The sequence below is a fragment of the Oncorhynchus masou genome, chromosome 24 (assembly GCF_036934945.1).
Source record: "Oncorhynchus masou masou isolate Uvic2021 chromosome 24, UVic_Omas_1.1, whole genome shotgun sequence".
Lineage (NCBI taxonomy): Eukaryota > Metazoa > Chordata > Actinopteri > Salmoniformes > Salmonidae > Oncorhynchus > Oncorhynchus masou.
The window spans coordinates 83,385,040-83,398,898 of NC_088235.1; the positions used below are offsets into that span (position 1 = coordinate 83,385,040).

A 13,859-nucleotide genomic window follows, 5' to 3' on the forward strand; every position below is an offset into this window, starting at 1 on the left:
CTTCCACGAGAGATTGACATTTTCACAACACTTTAAAATCGAAAACTATGAGGAAACAATTAAACCCATAGCTATGTCATCGACACAACAGTCTTGCTTAGATTAATATGATGTCAAACAATTCACTTTGTTTGAATTATCAAGATACTTGTAGGCATATCATTAGGCTACCAGCCTAATGATAGAGTTGTGCACGCCTCATTGAGGTGCGCCACTCTGTCCTCGGGCGGTGTACAGTGACGTCTGATCAAAGGAAGTTGGGTTTTTTTGGGGGTAGGGAGGGGCTTATTTTTGTTTCCTAATAAAGTATAGACTTAGCGCTGTGAGTCGTATTCTTATACATTAATCATAATGTAGCTTTTGTTATACATTTGAAAACGATTAGCAAAGTTTATTTTATTCAAGGGAACATCACTAAAGAAGGCTCAGTAAAGCGGAACAAGTAAGTGGTGTCTCTAAGTTCGGGGAAAGTGGTTGGGAGACGAATTTCGTCACCGTCAGCTCGGTAGCAATTTACTCCGTTATGTTTACGTGAAATGTAATAATGATAAATATTTTGATGAGAAGGTTATGCTTAGCTTTATTATGCGAAAAGCTACAAGTGCGGTTGATGTCCTTTTTTCACGTCATGAATATACTTCGTAGCCTCGTCACGCGCCCTCATCGTTCACGAAACCAACATTAGCATCAGCGCGCAGGCTACCGCAATGCTACATCATGTACTAACTGGCTAGATTTAAGTTTTTCACTTTTGCCTCCGACCACTTTATACTTCTGATGTCAGCTGTGTAAGATATAGGCCTATAAGTAACTTCAATATATGAAATGGCCTTATTGTCTGAGGTCACATCATAAAATCGTGCAAGGTTGTCCATGCTGAACCAGGCCGTAAAGTAAATGTGACAAATAGGAAATGACTGGTGTAGCTTGCAACATTGTAACCACATTCTAATTAAAAACCTCACTCTCTGCAACATGGTAACTATCTAGTCTACTCTGTAACATCACTCACTTTTGTAACATTGTAACTGGTTGGTGTTATTCTTCTCTAAATTGATGTGGACAGACTTCCATGAACCTACTACTCTTATGACAGCAGTCATGGAAGTGTATTTTTATGGTTTGGTAGTTAAATAATTTGATTGTGATTATTAATCAGTGCTTAAACATGATTTATGAGTTGTTTTTTTAATTAGTTAATTGGAGCTCAGAAATGGACAGAGAGAGACACCACAAATGCTTACAGTATTATTCATTCCAAACAGAACTAATGGTGATGCGGATTGTTTTAACAAAGTATCGGTCAACAATTTGGACACCTACTCCTTCAAGGTTTTTTACAATTTTTAAAATTATTTTCTACATTGTTGAATAATGGTGAAGACCTCAACTATGAAATGAGACACATGGAATGATGTATTAACCAAAAAAGTGTTACACAAATCAAAATATTTTATATTTGAGATTCTTCAAAGTAGCCGCCCTTTGCCTTGATGACGGCTTTGCACACTCTTGGCATTCTCTCAACCTGCTTCATGAGGTAGTCACCTGGAATGCATTTCAATTAACAGGTGTGCCTTGTTCAAAGTTAATGCCCTGGAGGGTAGGAGCGTTGGGCCAGTAACCAAAAGGTTGCTGGATCGAATCCCCGAGCTGACAAGGTAAAAAAAAAAATGTTCTGCCCCTGAACAAGGCAGTTAACACACTGTTCCTCGGGCACCAAAGCCATGGATGTCGCACCTCTCTGATTCAGAGGGTTTGGGTTAAATCCGGTAGACACAACTGACTAGGTATCCCCCTTTCCCAGTCTGGAAATTTTTCAGAACTTTGAAAGTACCTTCAAGTGCGGTTGCACTTGAACTGTCTCTCATGAAGACCGCCACAGGAACAGATGACCTCTGCTGCAGAGGATAAGTTAATTAGAGTTACCAGCCTCTGAAATTGCAGCCCAAATAAATGCTTCAGAGTTCAAGTAACAGACATCTCAACATCAACTGTTCAGAGGAGACTGCATGAATCAGGCCTTCATGGTCGAATTGCTGGAAAGAAACCACTACTAAAGGACACCAATAATAAGAGACTTGCTTTAGTAAGGAACAAGCAATGGACATTAGAAAGGTAGAAATCTGTCCTCTTGGTCTGATGAGTCCAAATTGCATGTTTTTGGTTCCAATCGGCGTGTCATTGTGAACGGATGATCTCCACCTGTGTGGTTCCCACCGTGAAGCTTGGAGGAGGTGGTGTGATGGCTTGGGGGTGCTTTGCTGGTGACACTATTTAGAATTCAAGGCACACTTAACCAGCATGGCTACAACAGCATTCTGCACCGATATGCCATCCCATCTGGTTTGGGCTTCGTCCCACTATCATTTGTTTTTCAACAGGACAATGACCCAACATACCTCCAGGCTGTGTACGGGCTATTTAGCCAAGAAGAAGAGCGATTGAGTGCTGCATCAGTTGACCTGGCCTCCACAATCACCCAACCTCAACCCAATTGAGATGGTTTGGGATGAGTTGGACCGCAGAGTGAAGGAAAAGCAGCCAACAAATGCTCCGCATATGTGGGAACTCCATGACTGTTGGAAAATCATTCCAGGTGAATCTGGTTGAGAGAATGCCAAGAGTGTGCAAAGCTGTCATCAAGGCAAAGGGTGGCTACTTTGACGTTTTCTCAAATAAACTATATTTTGATTTGTTTATTACTTTTGTGGTTACTACATGATTCCATATTTGTTAGTTCATAGTTTTGATGTCTTAACTATTATTCTACAATGTAGAAAATGGTAAAAATAAAGAAAGAAACCCTTAAATGAGTAGGTGTCCAAACTTTTGACTGGCACTGTAATATTAAAAATGTAAGAAATAAATAGTGGGCCTTGTTGGCATAGTTGTGGTTAGAGCGTTGGACTAGTAACCGGTAGGCTGCGAGTTCAAACCCCCGAGCTGACAAAGTACAAATCTGTCGTTCTGCCCCTGAACAGGCAGTTAACCCACTGTTCCTAGGCTGTCATTGAAAATAAGAATTTGTTATTAACTGACTTGCCTGGTTAAATAAAGGTAAAATAAATAGCCACACCAGATGGAATACTGCATGTTACTGCTGAATTTGACAATATGGCATCTATGTGAATCTGACATTGTCAATTATTCTTTCTACCCCTCTCAGATTTGACCCTTCAACAGCCTCAGGACTAACATCATCTGTGAGAAAAATAAAACCTGTGTGTAACAGCTCCACTGTTGTTGATTTCTCCTTCATCTAACCAGTAAATAATTCTTTAAGGCATAAACAAACTGCCACATGCAACAATGTCCATGGCCCTGAAGCAAGTCTTCAACAAGGACAGGACATTCCGGCCGAAGCGTAAGTTTGAGCCCGGGACACAGCGCTTCGAGCTGCACAAGAAGGCCCAGGCGTCTCTGAATGCAGGCCTGGACCTGAAGCAGGCGGTAGCACTGCCCCATGGAGAGGACCTGAATGACTGGGTGGCTGTGCACGTGGTGGACTTCTTCAACCGCATCAACCTCATCTACGGCACCATCAGTGACTCCTGCACTGACCAGACCTGCCCCGTAATGTCCGGAGGGCCCAAGTACGAGTACCGCTGGCAGGACGAGCACAAGTACAAGAAGCCCACAGCCGTTCCAGCCCCAAAGTACATGAGCCTGCTGATGGACTGGATAGAGGTACAGATCAACAACGAACACATCTTCCCCACCAATGTCGGTATGTACAAATAATGATAACTAGGTACATGGGCTGGGATCAGCATTGTGATAAATGGGTTTAATGTTTTGGCAGAGTTACAAAAGAGAATCTTGATAGGCTGAATTCCTTGAGTTTGCTTTGTCATTACTAAGTGCAACAGCTGTATTTGTTCATCTACAAAGAGCCAGAAATTCTTAACCTTCCATTCTTCACATCCTCCCACCACACAACTTGGTATCTGACTAGCAGTAGAAACAGCCAAGCAATGGCATTAGAAATTGGTCACAGAATCCACAGTAGGGTATAAATAGGCATGGCATGTGCACATGTCCCTGGAAATGCATTGTTAAAATTCTATTAGAATAGTGTAAATGGATGGACTTCGTCTATTGCAGACCTGCCAATATGCACGCATTTTGCGTACCAACTACGCAATTCTCTGTCCATGTAAGCAGGTACGAGATCCGAGTTAAAAGTATGCAGAACTTAATAGGGCCTGTATTTTTTTAAATGTAATTTTAATAGATTTTCTCAGTAGATATATTTTAACATCCCAATTCTCGAGCTGCAACACACAGTCATGTACGGAGTTTGTGTCAACGGACATGGAGATTAATAAATAATTATTCGACGTAGCTACACCGTGTCTGCCCCTCCTGTTTGTTGTGATGCTGAGTTTGCCGACTGTCAGCTGTACGTAAACACAGGACAAATCCATTTTCGACTCCGTGTGTTGTGGAAAGGTAAACACTAATTGTTTCAAGCTAACCTTTGCGAAAATAAAATGGACATTCAGTGCCAGCAGTTCACACGCATTTGCTAGTGCAATAAATACAATTTAAATACGAAAAATAACTGGTCGCATTTGTGCAATCAGATGTATTTTACACGTAATTGTAATTATGATCCACGTCACAAAAAGCATTACAAAAGTATAATCAAAAAATAAATATAAACATATATTGGCATTAAATGGAGTCGGGAGTTTAGAAGACTGCGCGAAGAAGGATTGAGTGTCCGGTTTTAGCTATAGAGGCAATGCTTCTAAAATGCCTTTGCACTAGATTTGAGATTTTATCAACTTCGAAAAGCATGTATGCGCTGCAAAGAAATACAATAGGCTGAAACACCGGACTCTACTAGCGAACAGCGTTCAGATTCCCTTTGCGGTAGCCTACTTTGTGTAGCTAGTTTGCGTTCTGTGTCGATGCGATCATTTGTTTTTGTGTTTTCAAAATGATTTTGCTTTTAGTGTTGATTAGGAACCATGTCTAAAAAAGCATCAGACTCACAAACAGCGTGTGCTATGGGAAGTAAACTCAAATTTGCAGGTACTCTAAAAAGTTGGACAGGGTTGGCAGGTCTGCTAGTGGATGGATGAAGGAAAATATGAATCATCTGTCCTGTGGTCCTTCAAGTGATACAAGCATGATCCTGTAATACACAAAAAGTTGAGAATTAATCTGACAAGTAGACTGATTCAAACATATGGTTGAGAGCATGACTGCTTTTGTTTACTTTACATGTTTCTGGAGGACACATCTTCATATTTTTTTTGTCATCTTTTGTTTTGTTTTTGAAGGTACTCCCTTCCCCAAGACCTTCATGCAGGTAGCTAAGAAGATTCTGTCTCGCTTGTTCCGTGTGTTCGTCCATGTCTACATCCACCACTTTGATCGTGTGAGCCAGATGGGTGCAGAGGCCCACGTCAACACCTGTTACAAGCACTTCTACTACTTCGTAACAGAGTTTAACCTCACAGACCATAAGGAGCTCGAGCCACTGGTGAGTGAGGAAAAAAATAACTTAATTGTCTATCTTGTTGGTATGTGAGCTGATAAAACAATTGCACAAGCTTATAAAGGCAAGGATACATTTTAATTTCCATATAATTTCTTTGACATTACATGGCTTTTGTGTAAAGGAAGTTGCCTTTAGTTATGTCTGTTTTGCACTCTAGAATTGTGATCTTTAAGAGCACATTTTTGTGCTTTTGCTATAATAATATTGCTAAACTACAACTCCTGTCTCCTACAGAAAGAGATGACATCACAGATGTGCCACTAAGGGAGCGCCACTGACCACTTGACACATTCCCCCTTGAAGACTAGTTCCGTCCATGTAGAAGAATGAAACAGGAAACGTAAACCAAATCTAAAAGAGTCTTTATTTTTATAAACAAGTACTGTAATCTATTTTAACCATGTAGGTCTTTTTAACCAGGAACCTTGTAAGGCATTCTGTTCCTTTTAATGTTTTGAGCATTTTATCAGAGCACAGTATTAAGAGATCTTTCTTTTTTAATTTGAAGCTGAATCATTCCTGTCATTTAGTTGTTCTCATATCTTAAAATAATATATGTATGTTTGTACATATCTAAGATTGTAGTATGTGGTGACATTAAACATACTCATTCTATGTCCCTACTCTAAACTCAGTGTCTTATGTTTAATTATAGAATGGGTAGTTTGGATCCCGGATGCTGATTGGATGAGCAGCGTTTGAAGCCGTGTTGTATTACCATTGTTATTTTTCCAGAATATACACTCAAACTAATATATTGTTTGTTAATTAAATCTATGGCATTGTTTTGTAAAAGCAATAAAATAACTGAGAACAAGGCCTGTAGAGCGAGACCAACAAACATAATAAACCAGTCGTGCAGGTCTTAAGTTTGTCCACAAGGTGGCATAAAGAGCACACAAATATGGCTGGTGTAAGGGTTGTGGAGTTAATATGTAGCCTGAAACCCATTCAGTTTAATATGTGCCATTAACCTCATCCTAGACTTATAGATCCATTGAAGGGGAAACGTAGAGCTTGTGACATGTTTCGGGGTAATTATCTGATTTAAAACGGTTATGCAAGAAACAGTATGGACTGAACTGTTATAATAAGGAAGACAGCGACTTTGTTGTAAATGTTTTCTTCTGTCCTCCATAATTGCTCAAACTAAGAAGGAACACTACTTGGCCTTTGCCAGATAGGCTTGGGCACAGTGGTCTGGGGTGGATTAACAGGCCATGATAATTCATAATGAACAGTATTATGTCACAGCCAGTGAGAGTTAAAGGCAAGAATGATTTTCATTCATAACCTGTCCTATTCCTTTTCGATGGGGACAGGTCATTATTGCACACGCATCAAATTAAACGCGTATCAACTTAACCATGACCTGAACCCACTTGACTTGAGCTAAATTAATCCAAGGACATCACATGAAATTCACTTTCTTGGATGAGTAGGCTCCTCAAAGGTAGGTCTATCGGTTGCCGATCTGGTCTCAGCATTTTGTATTCTGTATGTAAATCCGAGACACTCCATTTAGTATGATATGTTCTGTTTCGTATGATTATGTAACACCAGGGGTGGAAAAAGTACCCAATATTGACATACTTGAGTAAAAGTAAAGATACCTTAATAGAAAATTACTTAAGTGAAAGTCACCCAGTAAAATCCTACTTGAGTGAAGGTCTAAAAGTATTTGGTTTTAAATATATTTAAGTATCAAAAGTAAATGTAATTGCTTATATATATATATATATATATATATATATATACTTAAGTATGAAAAGTAAAAGTATAAATTATTTCAAATTCCTTTTAAGCAAATCAGATGGCACCAAACCACAGCATGGGGATTTGCAATCTTTCAGTTACTAGTCCAATGCTCAAACCACTAGGCTACCCTGCTGCCCCAAGTTCTCTTTTAAGTGTGTGAATTAGACCATTTTCCTGTCCTGCTAAGCATTCAAAATGTAACAAGTACTTTTGGGTGTCAGGGCAAATGTATGGAGTAGTAAGTACATTATTTTCTTTAGGAATGTAGTGGAGTAAAAGTAGTAAAAAAAATAAAAGTAAAGTACAGATACCTAAAAAAAATATAACGACTTTAGTACTTTAAAGTATTTTTACTTAAGTAATTTACACCACTGCATAATATAGATGGTTACTTAGTAGGGAGTTGGTCAGGATGGGTGGGCGTATAATGTGAATGTCTAGCAACCCAAAGGTTCTGTGTTCAGATCTTATCACTGCCAACTTGACCATTTTAGCTAATTACCAACTTTTCAACAACTTAAATGTTAGCTAACCCTTCCCCTAGCCTTAACCCTTTAACCTAACTTTAACCCTAACCCCTAGCCTAGCTAACATTAGCCATCTAGCTAGATTTTGTAACATATCATACGTTTGCAAATTCTTAACATATAATACAAATTGTAATTCGTAACATACAGTATCATACAAAATGGGTGATTGACAACCACAAATTAATACATACCATATGAAATGTAACATATCATACTAAATGCAATGTATTGGATTTACGTCCAGAATAATACAAAATGCTCTGAGACCAGGTTGCAAAACCTGGAAACCACCTTTATTTCAGGCTGTCGTGCCAAGAGTACCCACTGGCCATGTTACAGGAGTACATGACCTCTAGCTGTGAGGGGAAGAGGATTATTTATATCTGCCCTCGGTCAACAATATTACATAGCAGGTTCTAATCAAAATTCTCTCTGCATCTGCTTGACTATGTAGTCTCAGTGCCAACTCACAAGAGTAATTTCCACTCATTCTTCCCTACAGCCACCATGTGACTGGTCTCCCTGCGTGAACTACGTGTGAGACCAGACTGGACTCAACTCGACATTTGGAAAATTGGCATGAAAGGCGGAGTTTCAACTGGATCAGGGCGGGATCAAATTAAAGAATTTCCGTAGCACCAATCAAATGTGACTTTACTCAACTCTGTCTGAGTTGTTGCAATGACAATGTGCCTCTGCTGTTTTTAAAGCAAATGTCATTGTTAACACGGTGGATTATGTGACTCAGCAAATATTAGGCTGTGAGTGCACACCCTAACGGTTTCATGATTTGTCAGTTTGCCTCATGTATGGTCCTCTGTATTATCTCGCAGACTGAGTGTCAATACAAATTGTCTTATTTCAATTAGAATTAACTTCTAATTGAAATAGGATCATATTCCTGTTACATAGTAGGATATTTCAGTAAAACATGTGCTTGGGATGTCTGTAATATTTAGGACTTTATAATGAAATATTCTCATATAATGAAATATTCTCAAATGTACACAGAAAGGGATCAAAAGTGTCAATTTGGGTTAAAGTAGAATTTGGTAGTTACAGCATTACAGTACTTTATTGTGTATGTATAAATATGTCATACTATTTGCATTAAAAACAGCTGACAACGTCACGAAAACCATGCGCATGCTTCAATGGGGCAAAAGTCCTTGTGTTGTTGTGATTCTAGATGGCCGGATAACTAGCAACAATGACAAGAAGTTTCATGTGTGGAATCATAGGTGACTCTTTTCAGCTAGTTCTATCTTGTTCTTTATACCATGTCTTGTTTTAAGGTGTTTTGACTGATGTCACTTCTATGCTAATATGTCTCAAATTCGCTAACTAACCAATAACTGTCAGGATATATTTGTGAGACAAGTGCTCATCATCGTGCAAATGTATTTACAGTATGTTTTCAATAGCCTAAAATCGAAGACAAAATATGGTTTACGTTGTCAACAATACCCAGTCTGTTTTTCCCATAGTTGCGAATGAGTCGCTTTTGTTGCTAAACAACCATCTCGTCGATCTATGCTACTCATTAAACAATTTCCTTCACAATTTGGGGTTCTACTTAAATTTGAATCCCCTATATATGTTTACTAGATAAGTACAAGGATAGGTACCGTATAACTACAGTGTAGGAACATATTATTAGGCCAACATAGTAATTACTAAAGTTGCCTGACATGTAAGATAACACATATATAAAATGTACCTGAATACCATGCAAATACAGTTTTAGGTACAACACAGGGAATTCTTTCAGTTAATAAGGTTGTCTGTTGGTTGAGCGGTTGGTCTGGACTAGTCCGACATTTAAGTGAGAAGTTCAAATAATATACAAAATTCCAAACACTGTAGTCCTAAAGTGAACTGAATATACATTAATTTCACAGCACATTTGAGCAATTGTTCATGTCCTTAGTGGGAATATCTTGGAGAGAGTATTGGGTGGGATGTATCATGTGTGGTCTCTGGAACCTATAGCTTAGTGATATGTGTACTTTTGGTGCTATTATGTCTTTATCCTAAACTAAAGTGTCATTGGGACTTGTAAAGGTGCTATTTGGATAACATGTATTGCTATAATAGTATTTTATTTTGCTTGAAAGTTGTAGTGTGTCCTTTCCTTTAAAGGTGGCCATGTTTTCAAATGTTCTGGGAACCTCATTCTAAGAACAAGTGTGTGTAAATCTTCACCATGTGATGTTGATCGCTGACTCCTTGGAAATACCCAGCAGCCAAGATGAAACAGAAGAGGACTGCTAACTGCAGCACACTCATCTCTCTTGTGCAGAGTAATAAGCATTTGTGCACACATTCACACACCTACAATACATACACACGTGTTTGTATACATCACAGACACACGTGACGTGCATAACTGGACATGTTGACCCCCCTGAACAAAGCATTTTTTTTGGGGGGGGGGTGTTTAATTCCTCTACAGTACTTAGTGTAGTTGTAGGCCTAATGTATGTACATACTTGTTAATACTTACTGTAAGTATGTTGTTTAAATCAATTAACCTGTTATGTATGTTGTCTTGAGCTACTACACATAAAAATTCCAGCTATTCTTTTATTTTTCCTGTTGAAAATATTCCAAGTATAAATACAGTAATGTACACACATCTAATGGGGGACAAATTCAAGGAGTTGGCCATTCAATAAGTTTGCAGATGTTGGTAGTTAATGTATTGTGCACGTTCTGATGCATGTCAGTCATACATCACTCAGGTGGTTGCTACACACTGGTGGTGAATGAGTAACTCATACTTATGACTGTAGCACACAAAAGTGCTGTATAAATGCAATTCATTATTGTTATCATCCTCTCAGCCACACCTCCTGATCTCAGCCAATCCGTGAGCAGGCAGAAATATCCCCTCTTTGAAAGACTACCCCCTGGGATGTTTTTATTGGAATGAGGTTGCCACTTGAAGCTTTTTACTATGCCCCTGCTACTGTTACCCCATAGTGCCCCTCCACAGCCCCATGGTTTGTTTTCCAACCTAACCTTGGATTGCATCATGTGGTCCTGGCCCTAATGAGTAGCAGCCAATCCCTTTACATAATGTTTGCTGCAGTTTAAGGCCCAAGTATATGGGCCAAAATACACTGAGGGCCCGGGGAGAGGGAAGGAGAGAGAACACAGTCACAAGATGTTCCTGTTCTTATAAACAAGTCCTACAAGGAAACTAGCACATACAGTAGCAAATACATAGTAACAATAGGCAAACAACAGAAAGAACATGGTCTACAGGTTTGGGTCATGGCTATAATTGAACATATTTTGCACAACCATTAAAGAAACAGATCAATTATTTTGGGTGTGGCATAGGCTACAGTGCCTTCAGAAAGTATTCACACCCCTTTACTTTTTCCACATTTTATTGTCTTACAGCCTGAATTGAAAATGTATTTTGTGTCACTGATCTACACACAATACCCCATCATGTAAAAGTGGAATTTGAAATGTCTTGAGTCAATAAGTATTCAACCCCGTTGTTATGGCGTGCCTAAATAAAAATGTGCTTAATAAATCACATAATAAGTTGCAAGGACTCATTCTGTTTCAATAAAAGTGGTTAAAATATGTTTTTATGAATCCCCCAACTCTTGTAGCCCACGCATACAATTATCTGTAAGGTCCCTCCATCGAGTAGTGAATTTCAAGCACAGTGTCACGCCCTGGTCGATATATATTGTGTTTGTCTTTAGTTATTTGGTCAGGCCAGGGTGTGACATGGGTTTATTGTGGTGTGTTTTGTCTTGGGGTTTTATTAGGTATTGGGTGTGTGGTTTAGTAGGGGTATCTAGCATAGTCTATGGCTGTCTGGAGTGGTTCTCAATCAGAGGCAGGTGTTTATCATTGTCTCTGATTGGGAACCATATTTAGGCAGCCATATTCTTTGAGTATTTCGTGGGTGATTGTTCATGTCTCTGTGTTTGTTGTCACCAGATAGGCTGTATAGGTTTTCACGGTCCGTTTGTTGTTTTTGTATTGTTCGTGTTTTTTCATCGTCATTAAACATGTCTCAAAAATACCACGCTGCATTTTGGTCCGCTTCTCCTTCACTAGACGAGAACCGTTACACACAGATTCCGCCACAAAGACCAGGGAAGTTTTTTAGTGACTTGTAAAAAAAGGTACCGATTGGTAGATGTGTTTAAAAAATAAAAATAAAAAAAGCAGCTGCTGAATACCCCTTTGAGCATGGTGAAGTTATTAATTAAACAAATGAAATACAGTTAAGCACAGGCAAGATCCTAGAGGAAAACCTTGTTCAGTCTCCTTTCCAACAGACACTGGGAGACAGATTCACCTTTCAATAGGACAACAACCTAAAACACAAGGCCAAATCTACACTGGAGTTGCTTACCAAAATGACATTGAATGTTCCTGAGTGGCCAAGTTACAGTTTTGACTTAAGTCAGCTTGAAAATCTATGGCAAGACTTGGCAAATCTATGGAAAATCTTTGGAAAATGGCTTTCTAACAATGATCAACAACCAACTTGTCAGAGCTTGAAGAATAAAACCAAAAAATGACGGGCAAATATTGTACAATCCAGGTGTGCAAAGTTCTTAGACTTAACTAAAAAGACACAGATGTAATCGCTGTAATTTCTAAGATGCATTGTCTCAGGGGGTTGAATACTTAACTAGTTGTATTTTTCATACATTTTAATACATTTGAGAAATGTTCTTCCACTTTGACATTATAGAGTATTTTGTGTAGATTGTTGACCAAAGACGATACTTAAATCAATTTTAATCCCACTTTGTAACACAACAAAATGTGGAAAAGTCAGTGGGTATGAATACTTTCTGAAGGCACTGCATGTAATGAGTAACTTTATAGAACTTGCTTAAGCTCGTTCTTAAACATTGTGAGAAAGCAATCCATTGCACATGATCAAAATAAATGGGGTGCCTCTTTTACTCATTATGTCAATGTTGCTTAGGCCTAACGGGAAGATACAGTCACTCATTTCAAAATGTTTTCATTATCACTGCTGTGAGAGACAATTGATTGCCTGTGTACCACCTCCTCAGCAATTTCTGAAACGTGTGATGCTAGGTCACGTGTCATTTTGAGCCCCACATTGTTAGCTAAAAAAATACATATATTGTTTTGCATGTTATTTTGGTATTAATACGTGTCACATATCAGTTTGCAAACAGGGTAAAAATATATATATAATCATTGACTTAATAAAGCCGCATACAAACATGGTCTCTTTTCTGCATTCTTGAGTAAGGCAGCTCCAAAATGCAGGTGTTTCAGCCTGGCTCAGTGCTTTTTGTGGTGGTGGGGCAGCCAGCAGAAAAATACAGAGCAAAGGGGTTGTTAATGTTCTCCAGTTGCGCCGTGATTGGCTCAGTGTTCTGTCACTCATGGGGACACTACGTCACCTCCAAATCTAAGGATAGAGCTTGAAAATTCAAGCCCCTTGGGTGCTGCCATAGAGTTACATTAGAAGTGCCCATCCAAATAGGCTCAAGGTCATTGGCCACAGAAAAAAGTCAAATCACATGATATCAACAGTAGCTTTGATTGGACTGATGTCAACATCATACTTTCAAAATCTTAACATAAATCAAGTCGACAATCTACTGACAAATCCTTTTTAATCCTTGTCATACGAAGATAAATAATTCATAGAAATTATACATAAAAAAGTATCGGTGCTCTTAGGCCATTGGACATAAACATTACACAACAAGTTGGAAATCGCAAATTCAACAATGACTGGTTTGGAAGGAATCAGTGGCTAACTGCAAGCATTGCAAAGATATAACTAGCATACTATTCAGTGGTGTGTTTGTGTGGTCTCAAGTCTGGGTTTAAGGGTCTCTTTTCCAAGCTTAAAATGATAAGCATTCAACATGGGCCATGCTGTCAATCCGGCATTATTTCTGCCGCGCTTTCAACAACTGTTAACTCAGAACTATTTATCCTACGGTTCTGACTTGGTGTACAGGGAGAACACTGTAAGAACGGCCCATGTTCTGAATTCTGTCGCTGTCTATGTCAGTGCGGAA

The 13,859-nt window shown here is 38.9% G+C and overlaps 1 protein-coding gene across 1 annotated transcript; it reads left to right on the forward strand.

Annotated features, from left to right (window-relative positions):
• Positions 1 to 261: 261 nt before the first annotated feature.
• Positions 262 to 6,138, forward strand: mob3a (MOB kinase activator 3A). The gene is made up of 4 exons (XM_064935297.1): positions 262 to 442; positions 3,170 to 3,730; positions 5,295 to 5,497; positions 5,750 to 6,138. Exons 2-4 carry the CDS (start codon positions 3,313 to 3,315, stop codon positions 5,777 to 5,779), a joined length of 651 nt encoding a protein of 216 aa, XP_064791369.1. The 5' UTR covers positions 262 to 442; positions 3,170 to 3,312; the 3' UTR covers positions 5,780 to 6,138.
• The last annotated feature ends 7,721 nt before the right edge of the window (positions 6,139 to 13,859 follow it).